Genomic DNA, 23,865 nt, shown 5'->3' on the forward strand with positions numbered 1-23,865 from the left:
CTTGGAGGGGAGTTGCAATGAGATTAGTGGAAGAACAGCATCTAGTAAAGATGAGGTCAAGCGTATTGCCTGCCTTGTGAGTAGGGGGGGAAGGTGAGAGGGTGAGGTCAAAAGAGGAGAGGAGTGGAAAGAAGGAGGCAGAGAGGAATGAGTCAAAGGTAGACGTGGGGAGGTTAAAGTCACCCAGAACTGTGAGAGGTGAGCCATCCTCAGGAAAGGAACTTATCAGGGCGTCAAGCTCATTGATGAACTCTCCAAGGGAACCTGGAGGGCGATAAATGATAAGGATGTTAAGCTTGAAAGGGCTGGTAACTGTGACAGCATGGAATTCAAAGGAGGCGATAGACAGATGGGTCAGGGGAGAAAGAGAGAATGTCCACTTGGGTGTTATGCTGGTGAATGAGGACCCAAAAGCGACTTAATAGAAACAGAGTCTTTATTCCAGTCTTAAACAAAAAACGATACTCCTGGATATTATCTTAGGAAAATCCAAAACAGGAAAACTGAAATCCTCTCGTCAGTAGAGAGGAACGACTGGAGACGCGACCACAGACTGCAGGTCGCTTCGGGAAGGCACAGGCCGTAGCTGACATAGACACCTGCTCACACGCCGCATCTGAAGAAGGCAAAAACACGACAGGGCGGAACAAGGACACAGAACAGCAAACATCAAATAAGGATCCGACAAGGACAGAAGCGGAAAACAGAGGGAGAAATAGGGACTCTAATCAGAGGGCAAAATAGGGGACAGGTGTGAAAGAGTAAATGAGGTAGTTAGGAGAATGAGGAACAGCTGGGAGCAGGAACGGAACGATAGAGAGAGAGAGAGCGAGAGAGGGAGAGAGGGAGGGGGAGAGAGGGATAGAAAAAGGGAAAGAACCTAATAAGACCAGCAGAGGGAAACGAATAGAAGGGAAGCACAGGGACAAGACATGATAATCAATGACAAAACATGACATTGGGAGAGATGAGGATCCCAGTGCCACCACCCCGCTGACCAGAAGCTCTCGGGGTGTGTGAGAACACGTGGGCAGACGAGGAGAGAGCAGTAGGAGTAGCAGTGTTATCAGTGGTAATCCATGTTTCCGTCAGTGCCAAGAAGTCGAGGGACTGGAGGGAAGCATAGGCTGAGATGAACTCTGCCTTGTTGGCCGCAGATCGGCAGTTCCAGAGGCTGCCTGAGACCTGGAACTCCACGTGGGTCGTGCGCGCTGGGACCACCAGGTTAGAGTAGCAGCGGCCACGCGGTGTGAAGCGTTTGTATGGTCTGTGCAGAGAGGAGAGAACAGGGATAGACAGACACATAGTTGACAGGCTACAGAAGAGGCTACGCTAATGCAAAGGAGATTGGAATGACAAGTGGACTACACGTCTCGAATGTTCAGAAAGTTAAGCTTACGTTGCAAAAAAATCTTATTGACTAAAATGATATAGTACTGCTGGCTGGTGAAATAGGCTAGCTAGCAGTGGCTGCGTTGTTGACTTTGTTTGAAAGTGTAGCTGGCTAGGTAACCTCTAACTGGCTAGATAACCTCGACAATTACTCTAGACTACACAATTATCTTGGATACAAAGACGGCTATGTAGCCAGCTAAGATCAAACAAATCAAACTGTTGTACTGTAATGAAATGAAATGTAATACTACCTGTGGAGCAAAGCGGAATGCAACTACTCGCTCCAACCCGGAAGTGCGTATCGTAGAGGGAGAGGCAATAGAAGTGTTGTTTCTTGTATTATTGTCTTTTGTGTCTTTAGAGGACTGCTTCACCTTAATGTCCCCTTTCCCTTTTCTTCTGTCCTTATTTTGTCCCACTTTGTCCCTTCTTTGTCCCTTCTTCTCTTCTGCCAACTAGACACTCCTTGTTAGCTAGCTAGCTTCTTCCAGGAATGTCCCTAGCAACTGCCTAGCAACAGGTAAACAACTTAGCTAGCTAAGAAAACGGTATAATTTTATGAAAAATTTTTACTTTTTCAAAAGCCTTTCTTCTTTGTTTGCTGCTTGTTTGGTCTCCTATTCAGTTTGCAGTTTTCTTTTGATTTTTTTCGATGTACTTTACTCTAAAAAAACATTTAAATTTCAATATTTGTAGGAGCTCATCTTTTCAGCTGCTGCTGCTTAATTTGGAACTCCGGAACCGGAGTTTCACTTCATAAAGTGACACTGGATCAGTGCTCAGGGGAAATTGTGTTATTCTGTTTACTAGTATTTTCATTTCACAAGTGTGTTATGGATTATTTATCTAATGATCACTGCATAACAAAAGTTGTTTTGTTGGTTGATCACGATGTAATGTTGGGGCAGTCCTGCCTCCCAGGCTGCGTGCCGCCCCCAAGACCACAGCCAATTGCATGCAAGGAACAACACAGCTAACATGGAAAGTATTTTGAGCTAGCTAGTTACCTATGCTGGTTGTTAGCTTCAATAACTGATATGTGTATAATTATAATGGAAACTTCATGTTTTGTGGATAATGTTTACATCAATCATCTGTGGATCTGTTGGGGCGGTATGCAAATTGGAGTGGGTCTAGGGTTTCTGGGATAATGGTGTTGATGTGAGCCATGACCAGCCTTTCAAAGCACTTCATGGCTACAGACGTGAGTGCTACGGTTTGGTCGTCATTTAGGCAGGTTACCTTAGTGTTCTTGTCACTGGCACTATGGTGATCTGCTTAAAACATGTTGGTATTACAAACTCGGACAGGGAGAGGTTGAAAATGTCAGTGAAGACACTTGCCAGTTGGTCAGCGCATGCTCACGGTACACGTCCTGGTAATCCGTCTGACCCTGCGACCTTGTGAATGTTGACCTGTTTAAAGGTCTTACTCACATCGGCTGCGGAGAGCATGATCACACAATCTTCCGGAACAGCTGGTTCTCTCATGCATGTTTCAGTGTTATTTGCCTTGAAGCGAGCATAGAAGTAGTTTAGATTGTCTGGTAGGCTTGTGTCACTGGGCAGCTCTCGGCTGTGCTTCCCTTTGTAGTCTGTAAGGGTTTACAAGCCCTGCCACTTCCGACGAGCGTCAGAGCCGGTGTAGTACGATTCAATCTTAGTCCTGTATTGATGGTTTGTCGGAGGGCATAGTGGGATTTCTTATAAGCTTCCGGGTTAGAGTCACACTCCTCAAAAGCGGCAGCTCTAGCCTCTAGCCCAATGGCTGATGTGGTGTACTCCTCAATGACATCGGAGGAATCCCGGAACATATTCCAGTCTGTAATAGCAAAACAGTCCTGTAGCTTAGCATCTGCTTCATCTGACCACTTTTTTTTATTGATCTAGTCACTGGTGCTTCCTGCTTTCATTTTTGCTTGTAAGCAGGAATCAGGAGGATAGAATTATGGTCAGATTTGCCAAATGGAGGGCGAGGGAGAGCTTTGTATGAGTCTGTGTGTGGAGTAAAGGTGGTCCAGAGTTTTTTTCCCTCTGGTTGCACATTTAACACACTGACAGAAATTTGGTAGAACGGATTTAAGTTTCCCTGCATTAAAGTCCCCGGCTACTAGGAGCGCTGCCTCTGGGTGAGCTTTTTTCTTGTACGCGTATGGCGGAATACAGCTCATTCAATGCGGTCTTAGTGCCAGCCTCTGTCTGTGGGGGTTTGTAAACAGCTACGAAAAACACAGATGAAAACTCTCTAGGTAGGTAGTGTGTTCTACAGTTTATTATGAGATACTCTACATTAGGCGAGCAACAGCTCGAGACTTCCTTAGATCTCGTGCACCAGCTGTTGTTTACAAAAATACATTGTCCTCCGCCCTTTGTCTTACCAGACGCCGCTGTTCTATCCTGCGGGAATAGTGTGTAACCAGCCAGCTGCATGTTGATCGTGTAGTTGTTCAGCCCCGAGTCTGTGAAGATGTTACAGTTTTTAATGTCCCGTTGGTAGTTTAATCTTAATCTCTTAGCTCAAGGTAAGGGACATTTAGCTTTCTAACATTCTAATTTATAAACTGATAATGAGCTCCAAACACAAATGAAAGCATGATGTTAGCATGAAATTTACCATCCCTTGTGTAGCAATCAATAAAAACGTATGCACTGATCCACCGTGGGCTCTGCCGCATCAGCCATACTGTCAATCTATAATTAATACTTCCACACTCCTATTTATAGAGTTTATATCTAGTGATCTCGACAAAACAATATTTGTTATGTCTTGATCATGAGAAAATGATCTGGGATCTCGAAAAAACAAATGTTGTTATGTCTTGATCATGAGATAAATAAGTTGTGATCTCAACATAATGAGGGATTTAAAAACATGTCCTCTCTGAATTTCTGTCGATTTCTGTGTATGCAGTCGTGGCCAAAAGTTTTGAGAATGACACAAATATTAATTTTCACACGGTCTGCTACCTCAGTTTGTATGATGGCAATTTACATATACTCCAGAATGATATGAAGAGTGATCAGATAAATTGCAATTAATTACAAAGTCCCTCTTTGCCATGGGACAGACTGAGGGACAGACTGTTATTCTGCAAAAGGTACAGGGATTGGACTGCTGAGGACTGGGGTAAAGTCATTTTCTCTGATGAATCCCATTTCCGATTGTTTGGGGCATCCGGAAAAAAGCTTGTCCGGAGAAGACAAGGTGAGCGCTACCATCAGTCCTGTGTCATGTCAACAGTAAAGCATCCTGAGACCATTCATGTGTGGGGTTGCTTCTCAGCCAAGGGAGTGGGCTCACTCACAATTTTGCCTAAGAACACAGCCATGAATAAAGAATGGTACCAACACATCCTCCGAGAGCAACTTTTCCCAACCATCCAGGAACAGTTTGGTGACGAACAAGGCCTTTTCCAGCATGATGGAGCACCTTGCCATAAGGCAAAAGTGATAACTAAGTGGCTTGGGGAACAAAACAGACGGTTTTTGGGGTCCATGGCCAGGAAACTCCCCTGACCTTAATCCCATTGAGAACTTGTGGTCAATCCTCAAGAGGCGGGTGGACAAACAAAAACCCACAAATTCTGACAAACTCCAAGCTGCAAGAATGTGCTGCCATCAGTCAGGGTGTGGCCCAGAAGTTAATTGACAACATGCCAGGGCGGATTGCAGAGGTCTTGAAAAAGAAGGGTCAACACTGCAAATATTTACTCTTTGCATCAACTTCATGTAATTGTCAATAAAAGCCTTTGACACTTATGAAATGCTTGTAATTATACTTCAGTATTCCATAGTAACATCTGACAAAATATCTAAAGACACTGAAGCAGCAAACTTTGTGGAAACTAATATTTTGTGTCATTCTCAAAACTTTTGACCACGACTGTACAGTTTACCTCTGATTATTTTGTCTAATTATTTCTTCCCAGGAATATCAACTCTGTTTTTCACAGAATGGTACAACCTGTGGCACAATATGTTGAAGGAAATGGGTTGAAGGTGTCTGTATTGATTTATTCTCCTGAAATGTCAACTTTGGCACTTCGATCGATGTTTCTGCGCTCGATTATTCCTAGTTGAAAAGCGGCAGATGTGTTCACTTCGCCAGTTTAGCTACAAAATAAATATTATCTTGGACCGAAACATCAACATCTCACCCGAAGTTGCATCAAATATTTAGTTAAGTTTTCGCCACAGGTACAACTTTTACGTTTATCTTTATTTAGGATGGATTTACTGATAGATACGTTTGCGTGCCAACATTAACGTTAGCTAGCTAACGTCACTATGTTTTGCTAGCTCTGGTAAAGTTAACGTTAGCTTGCAGTGCTAGCTAACCCCATATAGGAATGCATATGTTAGCTAGCTAGTTGCAGCCTGTCTTTCTTTACAAACTAGCAAAGACTGCTCTGCCTGTAACTGGCAGGTAGTTAACTAGCGTTAGCCAGCTAACTTCGTTGGGAAAAGCTGGAGAATATGGCTTGCTAGTAACGTAAGTTATCTAGCTGGCTGGCTTGAATGTTACACAATTCGGCCGGATCTTGGCTAACATTATTGCTGTCTGTCCTGCTCTCTATTTGACATTGTGCTCACGATTTGACATCTGTCATCAAAGCTAGTGCTAGCTAACTGAGTCATCAGGTCATAAGAAACGAGAAGTTGGAGTGAGGGGTATTAGCTAGATTAGTAACTAGTCAGCACAGGTGTAAAATAGACGTGATTCCCCTCCCTGAATAAGCCCTCTCAAGAGAATAATGTATGATGATCTAGCTAACAGCACACTCTGCACTGATCATGTGGGATGACTGTCTGAATAATTCATTGCCTGTGCTGTTCCAGATAGACTTACACTTTTTGCACTCCTAGAAAAAAACAAGGAAGAACCGTGCCCTCCACTTTACAGCCCTACTTTGCAGGAGATTGCAAGATGCAAGATTTGGCTATTTGTCGACGTCAATATGATTGTTCTGTTTGAGTGACCTGGTTGCTGTGCATTTTATCATGAGGAGTGTCCCCTTTCACATACATTGGAGAATGAACTCTGAGTCTCTTTATTGATGTCTTGCAGGTTTTCCAGGTCTTGATGGAACAGAGCAGTTTTGTCCCGCAGTGAGAGGGAAGAAGCCGTCCTTTTCTGTTTGTGGCTGAAGTTTGGAATTTGTCCGGCTCAGAGGGAGGCAGGGACTGTGGCCCAGAGCGGCTGCAAGAGGAGGGGAAGGAGGGAGGAGAATGGAACGAGCCCACAGTTTGCTCCTGAACGAGGAGGCATGCAGCCAGTTGGGAGAACACCAGAGGGCTGAATTTGTCTTTGAGTGGCTGCGCTTCCTGAAGAAGCTGCTCCCTGCTGCAGACAGGGTGAGAGGAGAGGAATAAGGAAAGGAGGAGACTAGGGGAGAGCCCAGTGGGTGCTTGCAGACAATGGCCTCCCCTGTGACAGACAGCGCTTGGAGCATTCCTAAGCAGAGTCAGATCAAAAGAGAGCCATTTGAGCAGGCTGAGAGTAGCCCAGTGCTTTTTCTGGGGCTGTCTCTTTTAGCAGGATGCCAGTCAGTATGTCTTTCTAGGATTGATTAAAGCAGTGCGTGCTGTAAAGGCTAAATCATGGTCTGCTCTGCTGGTTCCGTGTCATAAAGAAAAAAATGAACTACAGATGAAATGTTGATGTGATTTGTCTTGCCAGTAGCCACTATCATTTAGCAAATGGTATCCACGAGTTCAGCTGATTCTGGGGAAGTAGATACAGTGGGGAGAACAAGTATTTGATACACTGCCGATTTTGCAGGTTTTCCTACTTACAAAGCATGTAGAGGTCTGTAATTTTTATCATAGGTACACTTCAACTGTGAGAGACGGAATCTAAAACAAAAATCCAGAAAATCACATTGTATGATTTTTAAGTAATTAATTTGCATTTTATTGCATGACATAAGTATTTGAACACCTACCAACCAGTAAGAATTCTGGCTCTCACAGACCTGTTAGTTTTTCTTTAAGAAGCCCTCCTGTTCTCCACTCATTACCTGTATTAACTGCACATGTTTGAACTCGTTACCTGTATAAAAGACACCTGTCCACACGCTCAATAAAACAGACTCCAACCTCTCCACAATGGCCAAGACCAGAGAGCTGTGTAAGGACATCAGGGATAAAATTGTAGACCTGCACAAGGCTGGGATGGGCTACAGGACAATATGCAAGCAGCTTGGTGAGAAGGCAACAACTGTTGGCGCAATTATTAGAAAATGGAAGAAGTTCAAGATGACGGTCAATCACCCTCGGTCTGGGGCTCCATGCAAGATATCACCTCGTGGGGCATCAATGATCATGAGGAAGGTGAGGGATCAGCCCAGAACTACACGGCAGGACCTGGTCAATGACCTGAAGAGAGCTGGGACCACAGTCTCAAAGAAAACCATTAGTAACACACTACGCCGTCATGGATTAAAATCCTGCAGCGCACGCAAGGTCCCCCTGCTCAAGCCAGCGCATGTCCAGGCCCGTCTGAAGTTTGCCAATGACCATCTGGATGATCCAGAGGAGGAATGGGAGAAGGTCATGTGGTCTGATGAGACAAAAATATAACTTTTTGGTCTAAACTCCACTCGCTGTGTTTGGAGGAAGAAGAAGGATGAGTACAACCCCAAGAACCCATCCCAAACGTGAAGCATGGAGGTGGAAACATCATTCTTTGGGGCTGCTTTTCTGCAAAGGGTACAGGACGACTGCACCGTATTGAGGGGAGGATGGATGGGGCCATGTATCGCGAGATCTTGGCCAACAACCTCCTTCCCTCAGTAAGAGCATTGAAGATGGGTCGTGGCTGGGTCTTCCAGCATGACAACGACCCGAAACACACAGCCAGGGCAACTAAGGAGTGGCTCCGTAAGAAGCATCTCAAGGTCCTGGAGTGGTCTAGCCAGTCTCCAGACCTGAATCCAATAGAAAATCTTTGGAGGGAGCTGAAATTCCGTATTGCCCAGCGACAGCCCCGAAACCTGAAGGATCTGGAGAAGGTCTGTATGGAGGAGTGGGCCAAAATCCCTGCTGCAGTGTGTGCAAACCTGGTCAAGAACTACAGGAAACGTATGATCTCTGTAATTGCAAACAAAGGTTTCTGTACCAAATATTAAGTTCTGCTTTTCTGATGTATCAAATACTTATGTCATGCAATAAAATGCAAAGGAATTACTTAAAAATCATACAATGTGATTTTCTGGATTTTTGTTTTAGATTCCGTCTCTCACAGTTGAAGTGTACCTATGATAAAAATTACAGACCTCTACATGCTTTGTAAGTAGGAAAACCTGCAAAATCGGCAGTGTATCAAATACTTGTTCTCCCCACTGTATATATAGATATATATAGATATAAGTATCCCTTTAATAAACATCAGTTGCTCATCATGCAAAAATAGGGCTGCCTGACTGAGATCTGATTTATGTCGTTACTGTCATCTATGTCATGTTGTCAATAAATGTTGATGGTTTCATGTTGACTTTAACTCGGTGCTCTTGAATGCAAGACAAATTCCTGTGAAAGGCCAAATAAATGAACTGAACTGAGTGTATTTTCTCCCAGGCGGATGTGAAGAAGAACCAGAAGTGTCTGGTCGAACAGTTGACTGTGATTCTGATTGGTTCTCCGGGCCCCCCAACCCGATGGCTCCTAGCCCACTGCCTGGCCCTGCTCTACAGGGTGGGAGACTCACTCACCTCCAGCCTCACGGTGGACAGGTGCAATGACATCATCCGCAGCAAGGACGACTCGCCCAGCTACCTGCCAACCCGACTGTAAGTACAGTAGCCTGCGGCAGCTGAAATCCCCATCAGTTATAAGGGGTGATGGTGCATATCAATTATCACTCCAATTATCATGAATGATTATACTGTTTGTTACTCATGAGGATACCTTAAAGCTTCTATGACATTCCATGTATACATGGCTGTTGAAATCAATCTTATTATGATTAACTACTGTTCACCGAAATGGCAAAATTCATACAGTAACATTACACTAGTATGTAATGGACATCTTTAAAAATAATAAAAAAAAAAAAATAAAAAAAATAAAAACGAAGTCTTTGGCTTAAAGTGTGTGCACTGTGCAGACAAGAGGAATGGTATTTTCAACATCTTAAAGATGTTGTTACAAAGTTTGTAACTGATTTCCTTTTTTTCGTCTATAGGGCAGCCATTGCCTGTCTGGGTGCCCTTTATGAACAGCTTGGCCGTTTGCTTGTCAACACATTTAAAGAGACTTTGGCAAATTTGTTGAAGGCCATGAAGTCTGCAGAGGTGAGTGTAAAATGTAAAGGATCTGTAATGGTAATGTAAAAAATTTATTGATATACCACGGTGCTAGCCAGTGGCAATATGAAGGCCAGTGTTTTATGTCTGAATAGCTGATATACACTGAGTATAAGAAAACATTAAGGACACCTTCCTAATATTGAGTTGAACCCCCTTTTTTGCCCTCAGAATTGCCTCAATTTGTCGGGGCATGGACTCTTGAAGGTGTCAAGCGTTCCACAGGGATGCTAGCCCATGTTGACTCCAATGCTTCCCACAGTTGTGTCAAGTTGGCTAGATGTTCTTTGGGTGGTGGACCATTCTTGATACACACGGGGAACTTTTGTGTGAAAAACCCAGCAGCGTTGCACTTCTTGACACAAACCGGTGTGCCTGGAACCTACTACCTTACCCCGTTCAAAAGCACTTAAATCTTTTGCCTTGCCCGTTCACCCTCTGAATGGCACACATACACAATCCATGTCTCAATTGTCTCAAGGCCTTCTTCAACCTGTCTCCTCCCCTTCATCTACACTGATTGAAGTGGATTTAACTAGTGACATCAACAAGGGATCATAGCTTTCACCTGGATCCACCTGGTCAGACTATGTCATGGAAAGAGCAGGTGTTCTTAATATTCAAATTGTATTGGTCACATACACATATTTAGCAGATGTTATTGAGGGTGTAGCGAAATGCTTGTGTTCCTGGCTCCAACAGTGCAGTAGTATCTAACAGTTCACAACAATATGCACTAATATAGAAGTAAAATAATGGAATTAAGAAATATATAAATATTAGATTGAGCAATGTCTGAGTGGTATTGACTAAAATACAGTAGAATAGCATACAGTATATACATATGAGATGAGTAAAGGCGTGTGTAAACATTATTTAAACATTATTAAAGTGACTAGTGTTCCATTATTAAAGTGGCCAGGGATTCCAAGTATATGTATATAGTACAGCAGCCTCTAAGGTGCAAGGTTGAGTAACCGGGTGGTAGCCGGCTAGTGATGGCTATTTAGCAGTCTGATGGCCTTGAGATTGAACAACAGCTTCTGTCTCGGTACCAGCTTTGATGCACCTGCACTGACTTCGCCTTCTGGAAGATAGCGTAGTGAACCGGCCGTGTCTCGGGTGGTTGATGTCCTTAATGATCTTTTTGGCCTTCCTGTGACATCGGGTGCTGTAGGTGTCCTGGAGGGCAGGTAATTTGCCCACGGTGATGCTTTGGGCAAACCGCACTACCCTTTGGAGAGCTCTGCAGTTGCGGGCGGTGCAGTTGCCGTACCAGGTGGAGCCCGACAGGATGCTCTCAATGGTGCATCTGTAAAAGTTTTAAAAGTTAAAAGCCAAATTTCTTCAGCCTCCTGAGGTTGAAGAGGCGCTGTTGTGACTTCTTCACCACACTGTGTGGGTGTACCATTTCAGATTGTCAGTGATGTATACGCCGTGGAACTTCAAACTTTCCACCTTCTCCACTGCGGCCCCGTCTATGTGGATAGGGGCTACCTTTGCTGTTTCCTGAAGTCCACGATCAGCTCCTTTGTTTTGTTGACGTTGAGTGAGAGGTTATTTTCCTGGAACCACTCTCACAGGGCCCTCACCTCCTCCCTGTAGGCTGTCTCGTCATTGTTGGTAATCAGGCCTACTACTGTTGTGTTGTCTGCAAACTTGATGATTGAGTTGGAGGCGTGCATGGCCACGCAGTCATGGGTGAACAGGGAGTATAGGAGGGGGTTGAGAATGCTATCCTTGTGGGGCCCCTATGTTGAGGTTTATGCCACTGAGCAGACACTTTTATTCAAAGCGACTTAAAGTACAGTGAGTGCCTATATTTTCAGTATGTGTAGCGTATGTAATCCCTGCGGGGATTGAACCCACAACCTTGGCATGGCTGTTGCCAAGCTCTTACCAATTGAGCCACACGGGACCACTGATGAATTGTGTTGTCTGTCTGTGCTCCAGTCCCAGGGCCGCTATGAGATCATGCTGAGCGTGGAGAAGATCCTGAGGGGCCTGGGGGTCAGCGCCGTGCCCTGTCACAGAGACATCTACAAGGCTACACGCACCTGTCTCACCGACCGCTCCATGGCCGTGCGCTGTGCTGCCGCCAAGGTAGCTACTGCCTACCGCTTTCCTCCCTCCAGCTAAACTGCTGCTGCTCCAAACTCATGGGGAATACATACACTGTATAGCCAGCTGATGGTGCTACCACATTAAGCACATTACACATTGTTCTCATTCTACATAGTGTTAGGCCATATGTCATTCAAACATGCATTCCTCCCTCCAACCATGGGGCATACACTGTATGGCTGGTGGCGCAATCAAGTTAGGCAATACATTACTGTCATTTTATGTTCTTTTGGTCTCACTGAATCAACAAAGTATTGTTAAGACCATGGTCATTCAATTGAGCTTAATTTCACACTGATGTGTGTCTTTTTTTGTTGATTTTTCATATACAGTTGAAGTTGGAATTTTACATACACCTTAGCCAAATACATTTAAACTCAGTTTTTCACAATTCCTGACATTTAATCCTAGTAAATATTCATTGTCTTATGTCAGTTAGGATCACCACTTTATTTTAAGAATGTGAAATGTCAGAATAATAGTAGAGAGAATGATTTATTTCAGCTTTTATTTCTTTCATCACATTCCCAGTGGGTCAGAAGTTTACATACACTCAATTAGTATTTGGTAGCATTGCCTTTAAATTTTTTATCTTGGGTCAAACGTTTCGGGTAGCCTTCCACAAGCTTCCCACAATAAGTTGGGTGAATTTTGGCCCATTCCTCCTGACAGAGCTGGTGTAACTGAGTCAGGTTTGTAGGCCTCCTTGTTCGCACACACTTTTTCAGTTCTGCCCACAAAATGTTCTATAGGATTGAGGTTAGGGCTTTGTGATGGCCACTCCAATACCTTGACTTTGTTGTCCTTAAGCCATTTTGCCACAACTTTGGAAGTATGCTTGGGGTCATTGTCCATTTGGAAGACCCATTTGCGACCAAGCTTTAACTTCCTGACTGATGTCTTGAGATGTTTCTTCAATATATCCACATAATCCTACCTCATGATGCCATCTATTTTGTGAAGTGCACCAGTCCCTCCTGCAGCAAAGCACCCCCAGAACATGATGCTGCCACCCCCGTGGTTCAAGGTTGGGATGTTGTTCTTCGGCTTGCAAGCGTCCCCCTTTTTCCTCCAAACATAACGATGGTCATTATGGCCAAACAGTTCTATTTTTGTTTCATCAGATCGGAGGACATTTCTCCAAAAAGTACGATCTTTGTCCCCATATGCAGTTGCAAACCGCAGTCTGGCTTTTTTATGGCTGTTTTGGAGCAGTGGCTTCTTACTTGCTGCCTTTCAGGTTATGTCGATATAGGACTAGTTTTAATGTGGATATAGATACTTTTGTACCTGTTTCCTCCAGCATCTTCACAAGGTCCTTTGCTGTTGTTCTAGGATTGACTTGCACTTTTCGCACCAAGGTGCGTTTATCTCTAGGAGACAGAATGCGTCTCCTTCCTGAGCGGTATAACGGCTGCGTGGTCCCATGGTGTTTATACTTGCGTACTATTGTTTGTACAGATGAACGTGGTACCTTCAGGCGTTTGGAAATTGCTCCCAAGGATGAACCAGACTTGTGGAGGTCTACAATTTTTTTTCTGAGGTCTTGGCTGATTTCTTTTGATTTTTCCATGATGTCAAGCAAAGAGTCACTGAGTTTGAAGGTAGTCCTTGAAATACGTCAACAGGTACACCTCCAATTGACTCAAATGTGACTCAAATGATGTCAATTAGCCTATCAAAAGCTTCTAAAGCCATGTCATAATTTTCTGGAACTTTCCTAGCTGTTTAAAGGCACAGTCAACTTAGTGTATGTAAACTTCTGACCCACTGGAATTGTGATACAGTGAAATAATCTGTCTGTAAACAATAGTTGGAAAAATTACTTGTGGCATGCACAAAGTAGATGTCCTAACCGACTTGCCAAAACTATAATTTGTTAACAAGAAATTTGTGGAGTGGTTGAAAAACGAGTTTTAATGACTCCAACCTAATTGTATGTAGACTTCCGACTTCAACTGTAGATAAGACGGTGCATGTAACATATTTTCCATCCGTGTATGTTTCTAAATGTCTGTGTGATGTCTGGCAGTGTCTTCTGGAGCTGCAGAGAGAGGCTGTGTTTCTGTGGACTTCAGAGTTGGAGAACGTAGCCACGCTCTGCTTCAGGGCATTTGAGGGCTCCAACTACGATGTGCGTGTGGCCATCTCCAAACTGCTGGGTACCCTGCTGGCCACAGCCATAGAGCCCAAACAACCCACTGGTACAGTAGGCTACAATGGATGACAAGAGTTGGTAGAATCGCGATTGTTGATGTTTTGGGATAAAATTGTCTGCCTTTAACTGTGTTTCTTACTTATGTGGGATTGTAGTGTGGGATTTAGAAGAACCAATATTAATGAACATAGAATATAATTGAAAATCAATCAATATTGACCCTTCTCTTCCTCTGCGTGTCCTCCTCCCAGCTCACAGACAGGGCTCCAGACGCAGCTCCTTGGAGGAGGTGATGGATCTGCTGACTGGGGGGTTCCTGCGTGGTGGGGCTGGCTTCCTCAGGGCCAGTGGAGACAAGCTCAAAGGGACCAGCTCTGTTAGCAAAGACATCCGCATCGGCATCACTCAGGTCAGCTCTCTCTGTCTCCATCCTACATGTTAGGCTATGAGTGTTTTTCTGACCATGTGGCCTGACTAGGAAACACTTGGCACAGTAGGTCACATGGGTCAGGAAATGTCCTGGCTCTATACATGTGCTCATTTGTATTGGGCACAACTTACTGTTTTCTATCTTGATTTTGAGTTTGTTCTTGTTCTGTCTAGTCGTGTGTGGTGTTTGTGTCGCGTCTGGGCGGCGTGTGGCTGGAGGCCAACTTCTCCGCCCTGCTGGTCCTGCTCATGGAGCTGGTGTCCCACACACGGGCCACCCAGACTCCTGCAGACGCCGTGTGCTGCAGACGCTGCATCTCCTTCATCCTCAGGGCCACACTGGGCTCTCTGCTGGGGGAGAAGGCCCAGATCGCTGCTGCCAAGGAGATCTGCCTGGCCATAGGCAAACAGAAGAGGGCCGTGGGTGAGGGGAAGCTTTAATACACCATTACCCATTGATTGACAAGGATTGATTGCTGAAAGATGTTCTCAGAAATGTCACTTCTTGAATGGTACATAGGCTTTTCCCCAATTCATCTTTCCTTGATTTTGTATTTTTTTTGTCATGTCCTCTCCTTCCCTGTTTCTGAAAAAGCATTGGATGAGAAGGCCAGAGTGGAGGGACCTCGGATCTTCTCCTCCAATGTGATGGGAGAAATAAGGGGAGGGTGCAAGGAATCTAGGAAAGGCGAATTGATGAAGTGCCAATTTTGTTTGAGTGGTTAGAAGAATGATGATCTCATACAGGCCCGATGATGTCATTATGTGCATGTCAGCCTTTCAGATTGACAGTGGGGACTCCTGAAGTGGTTTTCCTTGGTGGTCATGGTCATCTTTTCCCTCCTCCAGATGCGGCCATGTGTGATGGGAACGTGGAGACGCGGGTCACCACCACAGATGTAGCTGCCAGTCAGCATGTGTTGGTGTGTGCTCTGCTGGAGCTGGGTAGCCTGGTACAGGGCCTGGCCTCTACTGCTGCATCGCTACTCACTGACACCAGCACAGGTGGGGCCTGAACACACACTCACACACTTGTTCCCAGTCTCTAGTCTCTTCAGCTCTGTCCCCTGAGGAATCTGCGTTAAATGGTCGTATTATGGAAAAGCTGTGTGTGGTTCTTATGCCATGTGGGCAGTCTCTGTAATGCATGGGAGTGTTCAGTGGTCTATGAAGATGAGTTGGTGACAGAGAGAGTAGAGGGAGAGAGAGTGATAAGAGATAGGGAGAGAGAGAGTTGGTGACAGCGAGGGGGGGAGGGAGCGTGACAGAGAAAGATGAGAGGGAGGACACTGTGGAGGTGAGTAGGTCACAGCGCCTGGACTGCTGTGCTGACTCAGGACTCTGTGCTAAACAACATTAGTCTACATCTTTAACAAACATCTTTTTTTTTTATAACCTTTATTTAACTAGGCAAGTCAGTTAAGAACAAATTCTTATTTACAATGACGGCCTACCCCGGTTAAACCTGGACGACGCTGGGCCAATTGTGTGCCACTCTATGGGACTCCCAATCACGGCCGGATGTGATGCAGCCTGGATTCGAACCAGGGACTGCACTGAGATGCAGTGCCTTAGACCACTGCTCCACTCGGGACCCTTAATGCAGGTTCTATGACAGGATAAAAATAGACTTGTGGAACAGAGCCAGACATTTTATTATATATTACCTACCAAGTCTCACAGACAAATGCGCAAGGCTCAATATACTGTGTGTGCCTGTCTGAGAGTGTAGTTGTGACACATTTGAACTTCTCTTCTTCTGTGGTATTCCTCCCTCCCAGCCCTGCTGGACACGGTGATCTCAGTTCTGCTCCACCCCAGTGTGTCAGCACGGTTAGCGGCTGCTTGGTGTTTACGCTGTGTGGCCGTGGCCCTGCCTTCCCAGGGGGCCGTGTTGCTGGACCGCTGTGCAGAGAGACTCAACGCCCTCAAGTCCTGCCCCGAGGCCGTGGCCGGGTACAGTTCCGCTATCGCCGCCCTGCTGGGGGCAGTGCAGCACTGCCCACTGGGCATCCCCCACACTAAAGGCAATGTAAGGACTGGGCTTCGTCTGGGTAACCTTGACCTAGCAACGAATACACATAGGACTGTTTATAGTCGAGGCCTTGTACGCACACTATTTGTGATTTATGTCTGTTTAATGGCTCCGCTATTGATATAGTTCAGTCAGATGCTCCACTAAATCAGTGGGAGCTGATGTAATAGTACAGGTATCTTAACAATAAGTGACCCTCTGTTCCCAGGTGGTGATGGGTCTGGCCGAGGATCTGCTCCGTTCAGCCACTCAGAACAGCCGCATCTCCATCCAACGCACACAGGCTGGCTGGCTGCTGCTCTCCTCCCTCAATACCCTAGGTATGTCCATCCACCCTCTGCTGATGTGTTTGCTGGACCAATGGAAATAAATGGCCTCATTAAAAAAAAAATGGTGTTTTTATTCAGCAGTTAGTCATCTTCAGATCTGGGACTTTCTCACACCTTGCCAACTACTGCTGTCTTTGTGTGCAATAGGGATCTTATCTCAGTGAGATTAGCCTGTGTGAATGAAGGTTGATTAACGTCTGTAGGTCCAGCGGTGGTTGAGCACCACCTCCCCAGGATGCTGGTGCTGTGGAGGTGTGCCTTCCCTCCCTCCATCAGGGACCTGGACATGGAGCTCCGCCGTGGGGACCACTTCACCTGGCAGGTCACCCTGGAGGGCCGCGCCGGGGCGCTGTGTGGTGAGACGCGCACTCTTCTATACTCACCGTTCAATGAACACAAGCCGGGTTGTTTCAGTTGAATGCTTATGTAAGTTAGTTTAAGTTGTAACTTTCACCTCTAGGTCGATCTGATGTCTCCTAATGTTGATATGTTGTTGTTTTGTCCCAGCCATGAAGAGCCTGGTGATTCACTGCAGAGATCTCCTGACTGATGATGTCATAGGTCGTCTCCTGACCCCCCTGGCCTGTGCTGTGTCTCTGCTCACCAAGTGAGTCACACCAAGTTCTCACACCAGACCTCTGTCATAGGCCATGTTCCAATGTCCGTATTAGTATACTAAAAAGAATATGTGCGTAATACTTGTTTCCATATGAGGTGGTATGCTAATGTGGATGGATATTTGACCAGAGCCTGTACAGAGAGACTTTAAACATCATCACTGATGAAGACGGCCACTTAGTTCTGGCCCGAAGGATACCACTAGCGCTAAAAGTACCTCTGTGTTAGGTGATCAATATCCAAGAACATTTCTGGTGCGTTGCCAAGTCCCCACTTAACAGCTCACTGTTCAAGGACACAGTCAGCCAAACTGCTTCTCTCATTCCTTCTGAGTGGGGATTGTGTACCGTGTTATTTCTGACCAAACTGAAAAAACAAGAGTATACTTGACTTGAGACTGTTTAATAAGCTTGATTTTTTTGGGGGGGGCTGAAACCTATATGTTTGTGTATTGCAGGGTGCCTACTCTGATCAAATCCTATGGCAACCTGATTAAAAACACCTCAGTAGTCTTCAGACTGAGGGTCTATGAGATCCTGGCTCTGTTGCCCCCAAAGACATACGAAGGTGAGAGCTCTTTTCAATGCTACTCTCTGTGACTGCTAGTCATAGAAGCTTATACATTGGAAGACTAGCCCTTTGGTGGTTTAAAGGAGATCCTAATAAACATAATGGCCTTTATTTGACCCCCCTCCCCCCCTTTGTTTTTGCACTGCTCCTACTCGCTGTTTATTATCTATCCATAGTCCCTTTACCCTTACCTACATGTACAAATTACCTCGACTAACCTGTACCCCCGCACATTGACTCCTGTACCTGTATATAGTCTTGTTATTTTGTGTTACTTTTTATGTTTTACTTTAGTTTATTTAGTCAATCTTTTTTTTTAAGTCTATTTCTTGAACTGCATTGTTGGTTAAGGGCTTGTAAGCATTTCACATTAAGGTCTTAACCTGTTTGAGGTTCATTGATTTGATATAAAATCATTTGATATAAAATCACTTATCTTAACCCCAGACATCTGGCTCTTCTGTTCCTCCTTCCACACAGAGTTTGACAACATTCTTGTGTATGTAAATTGGCATTGTGCTCTTGATCAAATCAAATGTATTTATATAGCCCTTCTTACATCAGCTGATATATCAAAGTGCTGTACAGAAAACCTAAAACCCCAAACAGCAAGCAATGCAGGTGTAGAAGCACGGTGGCTAGGAAAAACTCCCTAGAAAGGCCAAAACCTAGGAAGAAGCCTGGTTCCTCTCTAGGTTATGAGGGTGGCCAGTCCTCTTCTGGCTGTGCCGGGTGGAGGTTATAACAGAACATGGCCAAGATGTTCAAATGTTCATAAATGACCAGCATGGTCAAATAATAATAATCACAGTAGTTGTCGAGGGTGCAACAAGTCAGCACCTCAGGAGTAAATGTCAGTTGGCTTTTCATAGCCAATCATTCAGAGTATCTCTACCGCTCCTGCTATCTCTAGAGAGTTGAAAACAGCAGGTCTGGGACAGGTAGCACATCCGGTGAACAGGTCAGGGTTCCATAGCCGCAGGCAGAACAGTTGAAACTGGAGCAGCAGCACGGCTAGGTGGACTGGGGACAGCAAGGAGTCATCATGCCAGGTAGTCCTGAGGCATGGTCCTAGGGCTCAGGTCCTCCGAGAGAGAAAAAGAGAGAGAGAAAATTTGAGAGGGCATACTTAAATTCACACAGGACACCGGATAAGACAGGAGAAATACTCCAGATATAACAGACTGACCCTAGCCCCCTGACACATAAATTACTGCAGCATAAATACTGGAGGCTGAGACAGGAGTGGTCAGGAGACACTGTGGCCCCATCCGATGATACCCCCGGACAGGGCCAAACAGGCAGGATATAACCCCACCCACTTTGCCAAAGCACAGCCCCCACACCACTAGAGGGGTATCTTCAACCACCAACTTACCATCCTGAGACAAGGCCGAGTATAGACAACAAAGATCTCCGTCACGGCACAACCCAAGGGGGGGCGCCAACCCTTGATGTTGACATTAAGGCTGTGGTATTGATTGCTAACCCCAGATATGTTACCCTGATGTCTCCCATCCATCCACACAGAGAGTTTTGGCATTGTGCTGAAGCAGCTGGTGACAGACCTGACTGGGCCAGAGAACGTGGTGTGTTCAGAGCTGACGTTACTACCACCCCTCTGTCACAGTGATGACCTGGCACTACTGGGCCCCGCTCTGCAGGACATGGACCAGCACTACATAGAAGAGCAGGTCTGTCAGAGGCCAAAGGGAGTTGTCACCATATCATTACAAATAGAACTAATGTATTGGATCTCTGTCACACTCAATCACTTGGTGCTGTGAAACCGTAGAGATTGTATGCATCTGTGAAGGAGGCAAACAAACCTTTAGGATTGAGATGTAGCCGGTCAAACGTAGTGCTCTCTGTGTGTGTAGAGAAAGACGTGTGCGTGTGTGTGTGGAGACTCAGGTGTGTGACCTTGTTGTGTCTGTTGCAGTTACAGGGGAGCAGTGTTGGAGGAGGGACCCTGGAGTACGACCCCTTCACCATCTGTGTGAAATGCCAGGATGTTCCCGCCCCCCTACCCCCTCCTGCTGCCCTCACCACCGCTGCCATACAGCTCTTTGGAGTCATCTTTCCCCACATCATCGTCCCACTGAGGTACACACACTTACACACACTCACTCACTATGTCTTACTCTATTTGTGAGGACTTTTAACAGACCAACAATTGATTCCTATTCAAAATCCTATTTCCCTAATCCTAACCTTAACTCCTAATACTAACCTTAAACCTAACAAGTGAGGACTGGCAAAATGTCCTCACTTCTCAATTTTAGTTGGTTTACTATTTTTGTGAGGACTTCTGGTACTCACAAGTACAGTATAGTAAAGTTCTTACTATGTGGCTCTATGTGCTTCATCGCCTGTCTCCTTGTTGCAGGACACAGATTCTGGAACAGTTCACAGAGTCTCTGAAGCAGTTGAAGGGTGTTCGTCAGCAGACTGTCCAGACTCATGTGACTGCCGCCCTCTGCAGTGTCCTAAAGGTATACACTCAGAGCCTGAACTCTGACATATTGGTAGCCCCGGTAGCCTTGCCTTTGGATTACCAGCCTATATGATAGAATGTTTTGTTTTTTGTCTACAGACGTTGTCTATAGGTGAATGATAATGCCATTTGTTTTTTCACACAATTTCATCAGTGACGCAACAAGTGCAATGTCATTGTGCAATTTCCTTTTTTATGATAAACTACACGACTACAATTTGTGGATATCCCTACAGTAGTTAACCCTTCCCTCCTTTCTTTGTGTTCAGCACCTAGGCTCCAGTCGGGTAGGTTTGGGTCCAGAAGAGTTTCGGAAGCCAGCTCTGGGTCTGTTGGTGGGGGCTCTGGAGAGCTCTAACCCCCTGCTGCGCTGCATGGCTGCTGAGGGCCTGTCTCGCCTGATACAGGTGGTCAACGACCCTGCATTCACCGTCTCCATGACCCTGGTCAGCTTCGACAAGTGAGTGGTCAACCCCCAATCCCATACCACACACACCGCACTGTAGGCTACATACCTCTTGGCATGGGGGGGGTCAGCTCCCGCTCAGCCCAGTCAAAGCTCTTCTCTGTCCTGGCACCTCAATGGTGGAAGCAGTTTGCCCTCTCAAGGTAGGACCGCAAAGTCCCTGCCCATTTTCCTGAAAATATCTGAAACCCTACCTCTTCAAGGAGTATCTTAAATGAATCTCATGGTGCTGTGATGTGGTTGTCTAAGAGTATAGTTTTGACACGTTTTAACTTCTCTTCTTCTGTGGTATTCCTCCCTCCCAGCCCTGCTGGACACGGTGATCTCAGTTCTGCTCCACCCCAGTGGATCTTAATAAGAATGCGCTAATAGTCAGATCTCTGGATAAGAGCTTCTGCTAAATTACTCAAGTGTAAAATATAAATGTACTAGCACACTGGCACCAGTCTCAAAAGATCAACCAGGATTGGTGCTTTGCACAATGTCTTGCATGGGCTTCATTTAGGAGTATTTTTTAGGGTGTGTTCTAAGCTAATGTTGTGCCGTTTAGCAGTTGCACAGTGCGTAGGACCTCAGATTGATCCCATCTCACCCCTCACCAGGTTGAAGACAGCCCGGGATGCTGTGACTCGTACGGGTCATGCCCTGGCGCTGGGTTCCCTGTACCGCTATGTAGGGGGCATCAGCTCTCCCCAGCACTTGTCTGCCTGTGTGGGCATCCTCTTCACCCTGTCCCAGGACAGCACCTCCCCCGAGGTCCAGGTACAGTAATGAGTACCAAGCAGATTTACTTCAGAGTTTGTTTCTACCGCCACACACAAAACAGCTGTTTACAAACGTTCCAGAAGTATGAACGGACCCTTTGCGTCACTTCCACAGCTTAAAAAGCCATTGAAAAGGTCTGTAAGGAAACAGGAAACGGTCTCTGTCAACATGTAGAGTTGTCTCAACCAATGACTCTTGTTTCCTCTTTGTCTGTACCAGAGGTGGGCGCTGCACTCTCTGTCCATGGTGATGGATCTGGCTGGTCCTTTGTACCATGGCCATGTGGAGGCTAGCTTCACCCTGGTGCTGAGGCTGCTGCTGTCTATCCCCCCTACCCACGTAGAGGTCCACCAGAGCCTGGGCCGCTGCCTCAACGCCCTCCTCACCACCCTGGGACCTGACCTACAAGGTGACTCTACTCACCTCATAGTCACACACTGTGAAGTAGAAATCTGATACCAGAGAAAATACATTTGATTTCTTGGATTGTATTGCAAAATGTAATATTAATAATATTGCTGCACGTAATTCATAATTTCACTCAATATCCAGCTTTCACCTTTTCTATTTTTTTAAGACTGTAGAACTGACACTACACAGTAGGTGTGCCCTAACCCTGGTATGAGTGTCTGACCCATTTTGTGCCCCAGGCGAGGGCCAGTCTGTGTCGGCCCTGCGGACGTCGTGCTTGGTGGGCTGTGCGGTGATGCAGGACAGTCCAGACTGTCTAGTCGAGGCCCAGGCCATCTCCTGTCTGCAGCAGCTGCACATGTTCGCCCCGCGCCACGTCAACCTGGCGAGCCTGGTGCCCAGCCTCTGTGTGAGTAGTGGCCCAAGCTAATCCTGAACTGTGCAAAGGTTCTAGGTAGCTAATGCTAATGAGAAGCTGTTTCATACCTAGGTCGGTAATTAGCTAATGTCATTCCTGGCTAATGCTAAGCTATTGAGCTAAGGATTCTATTAGTCTCAGGCAGCAATCAGTCATACACACACTCACTCCAACACGGCTCTCTGTCGGGCAAATGGCGTGATCAATTTAGTTTAAAACTTGTTAAGCCATATTGTCCCAGTGAGTGTTTCTGTAGTGGCTTCCTCTGTAGTGACCGTGTGTATTCTCTCTCATACAGGGGATCTTGTTGGATTATTCTGTGTTGGTAGGTTCTTTCCCCTGCCTGCAGGAGTTGCGGTGTCAAGTTGTATTTTGCTATTGTCACTGCTCCTACTTTCTTAGCAGTGTTTTCTTTGTCACCCTGTTGATTTTCACTTTGGTTGTCTTTTTCTTGTCATTTTGGTTCTCTTCTGTGAGTTTGAACTAACCCCATCAGGCATCCACAGCGAGCATGAGCCGATTCCCTCCCTCACAGCCCTCTACTCCACGGGTAGTGCCAAGGATTTGTTTTTGCGTCAGTGGCTCTTTTCTCAAAATCCTCCTTTCTTCACACTGGATGGCTATTCAGATCACTAGTGTAGGTCAAGGGGTAAAAACAGTCCCCCACGAGCCTCTGTCAACTGCTTGTTGCTCTATTTATTGGAGTAGTGTGTTCTGCTATCAGTTCTGAGGAATGATGACCTTTGACCAAATGACCATACAAGCTGTAAAGACTGATCTGATGACATAGGTCTAAATAGCATCAATCAAATATAAAGTAGTCACTGGCACAAGTAAAACGATCCTTTACAGTTCCTCTGCTTTCCCAAACTCCTCTAGCCTGGTCCCAGATCTGTTTGTGCTGTCTTGCCAACTCAGGCGTGACCGTGACCATAGGAGTTGGCAAGACGGAACAGATAGATCTGGGACCAGGCGAATCCTCTGGAAAGGCGTCTGTTTGTTTGATATGACAGGGTGATTAACAGCATCATGGTACCAGGGAGGACTGGTCAATAGTGTCCTCTCCCAGAGAGCTAATAACACTTCTAATGCTCGTTGTCTGTCGTCTGTGTTTGAACTCACACTCTGTTCTATTTTCTATTCCCCCCTGGTTTGATATGATTTTCCAGTTCGCAGGCTAAATGATTTTGGATTCAGTTGACACACAAACTGTGAAAATAATTGCTTTTAGCTGAAATATCTCTGATATTTCGGTTTCGCTCGCTGCTCACAGCAATTATTTGTATCCGTTCCAGCATGATGTTTAGCTGAAAATGAATATGGCCACATCTATGATAGTGTTTCT

The 23,865-nt window shown here is 45.7% G+C and overlaps 1 protein-coding gene across 4 annotated transcripts in view; it reads left to right on the forward strand.

Annotated features, from left to right (window-relative positions):
• The first annotated feature begins 5,456 nt into the window (after positions 1-5,456).
• heatr5a (HEAT repeat containing 5a) overlaps positions 5,457-23,865 on the forward strand; it is a 28,983-nt gene continuing 10,574 nt past the window's right edge. For 2 of the 4 annotated variants that reach the window (XM_071365513.1, XM_071365514.1), the window contains exons 1-22: positions 5,457-5,591; positions 6,463-6,749; positions 8,973-9,184; positions 9,580-9,688; positions 11,654-11,803; positions 13,857-14,028; positions 14,234-14,391; positions 14,586-14,835; positions 15,261-15,416; positions 16,193-16,443; positions 16,655-16,766; positions 16,979-17,131; positions 17,283-17,382; positions 17,851-17,960; positions 19,494-19,657; positions 19,906-20,069; positions 20,353-20,458; positions 20,730-20,920; positions 21,529-21,688; positions 21,911-22,100; positions 22,342-22,511; positions 22,819-22,845. In XM_071365513.1, the coding sequence (XP_071221614.1) occupies positions 6,624-6,749; positions 8,973-9,184; positions 9,580-9,688; positions 11,654-11,803; positions 13,857-14,028; positions 14,234-14,391; positions 14,586-14,835; positions 15,261-15,416; positions 16,193-16,443; positions 16,655-16,766; positions 16,979-17,131; positions 17,283-17,382; positions 17,851-17,960; positions 19,494-19,657; positions 19,906-20,069; positions 20,353-20,458; positions 20,730-20,920; positions 21,529-21,688; positions 21,911-22,100; positions 22,342-22,511; positions 22,819-22,845 (3,231 nt within the window). In that variant the 5' untranslated portion in view covers positions 5,457-5,591; positions 6,463-6,623. The remainder of the gene's footprint in view (positions 5,592-6,462; positions 6,750-8,972; positions 9,185-9,579; positions 9,689-11,653; positions 11,804-13,856; positions 14,029-14,233; positions 14,392-14,585; positions 14,836-15,260; positions 15,417-16,192; positions 16,444-16,654; positions 16,767-16,978; positions 17,132-17,282; positions 17,383-17,850; positions 17,961-19,493; positions 19,658-19,905; positions 20,070-20,352; positions 20,459-20,729; positions 20,921-21,528; positions 21,689-21,910; positions 22,101-22,341; positions 22,512-22,818; positions 22,846-23,865) is intronic. The other 2 variants (XM_071365515.1, XM_071365516.1) reach the window with 1 other exon arrangement.

The sequence above is a fragment of the Salvelinus alpinus genome, chromosome 25 (assembly GCF_045679555.1).
Source record: "Salvelinus alpinus chromosome 25, SLU_Salpinus.1, whole genome shotgun sequence".
NCBI classification, from domain to species: domain Eukaryota; kingdom Metazoa; phylum Chordata; class Actinopteri; order Salmoniformes; family Salmonidae; genus Salvelinus; species Salvelinus alpinus.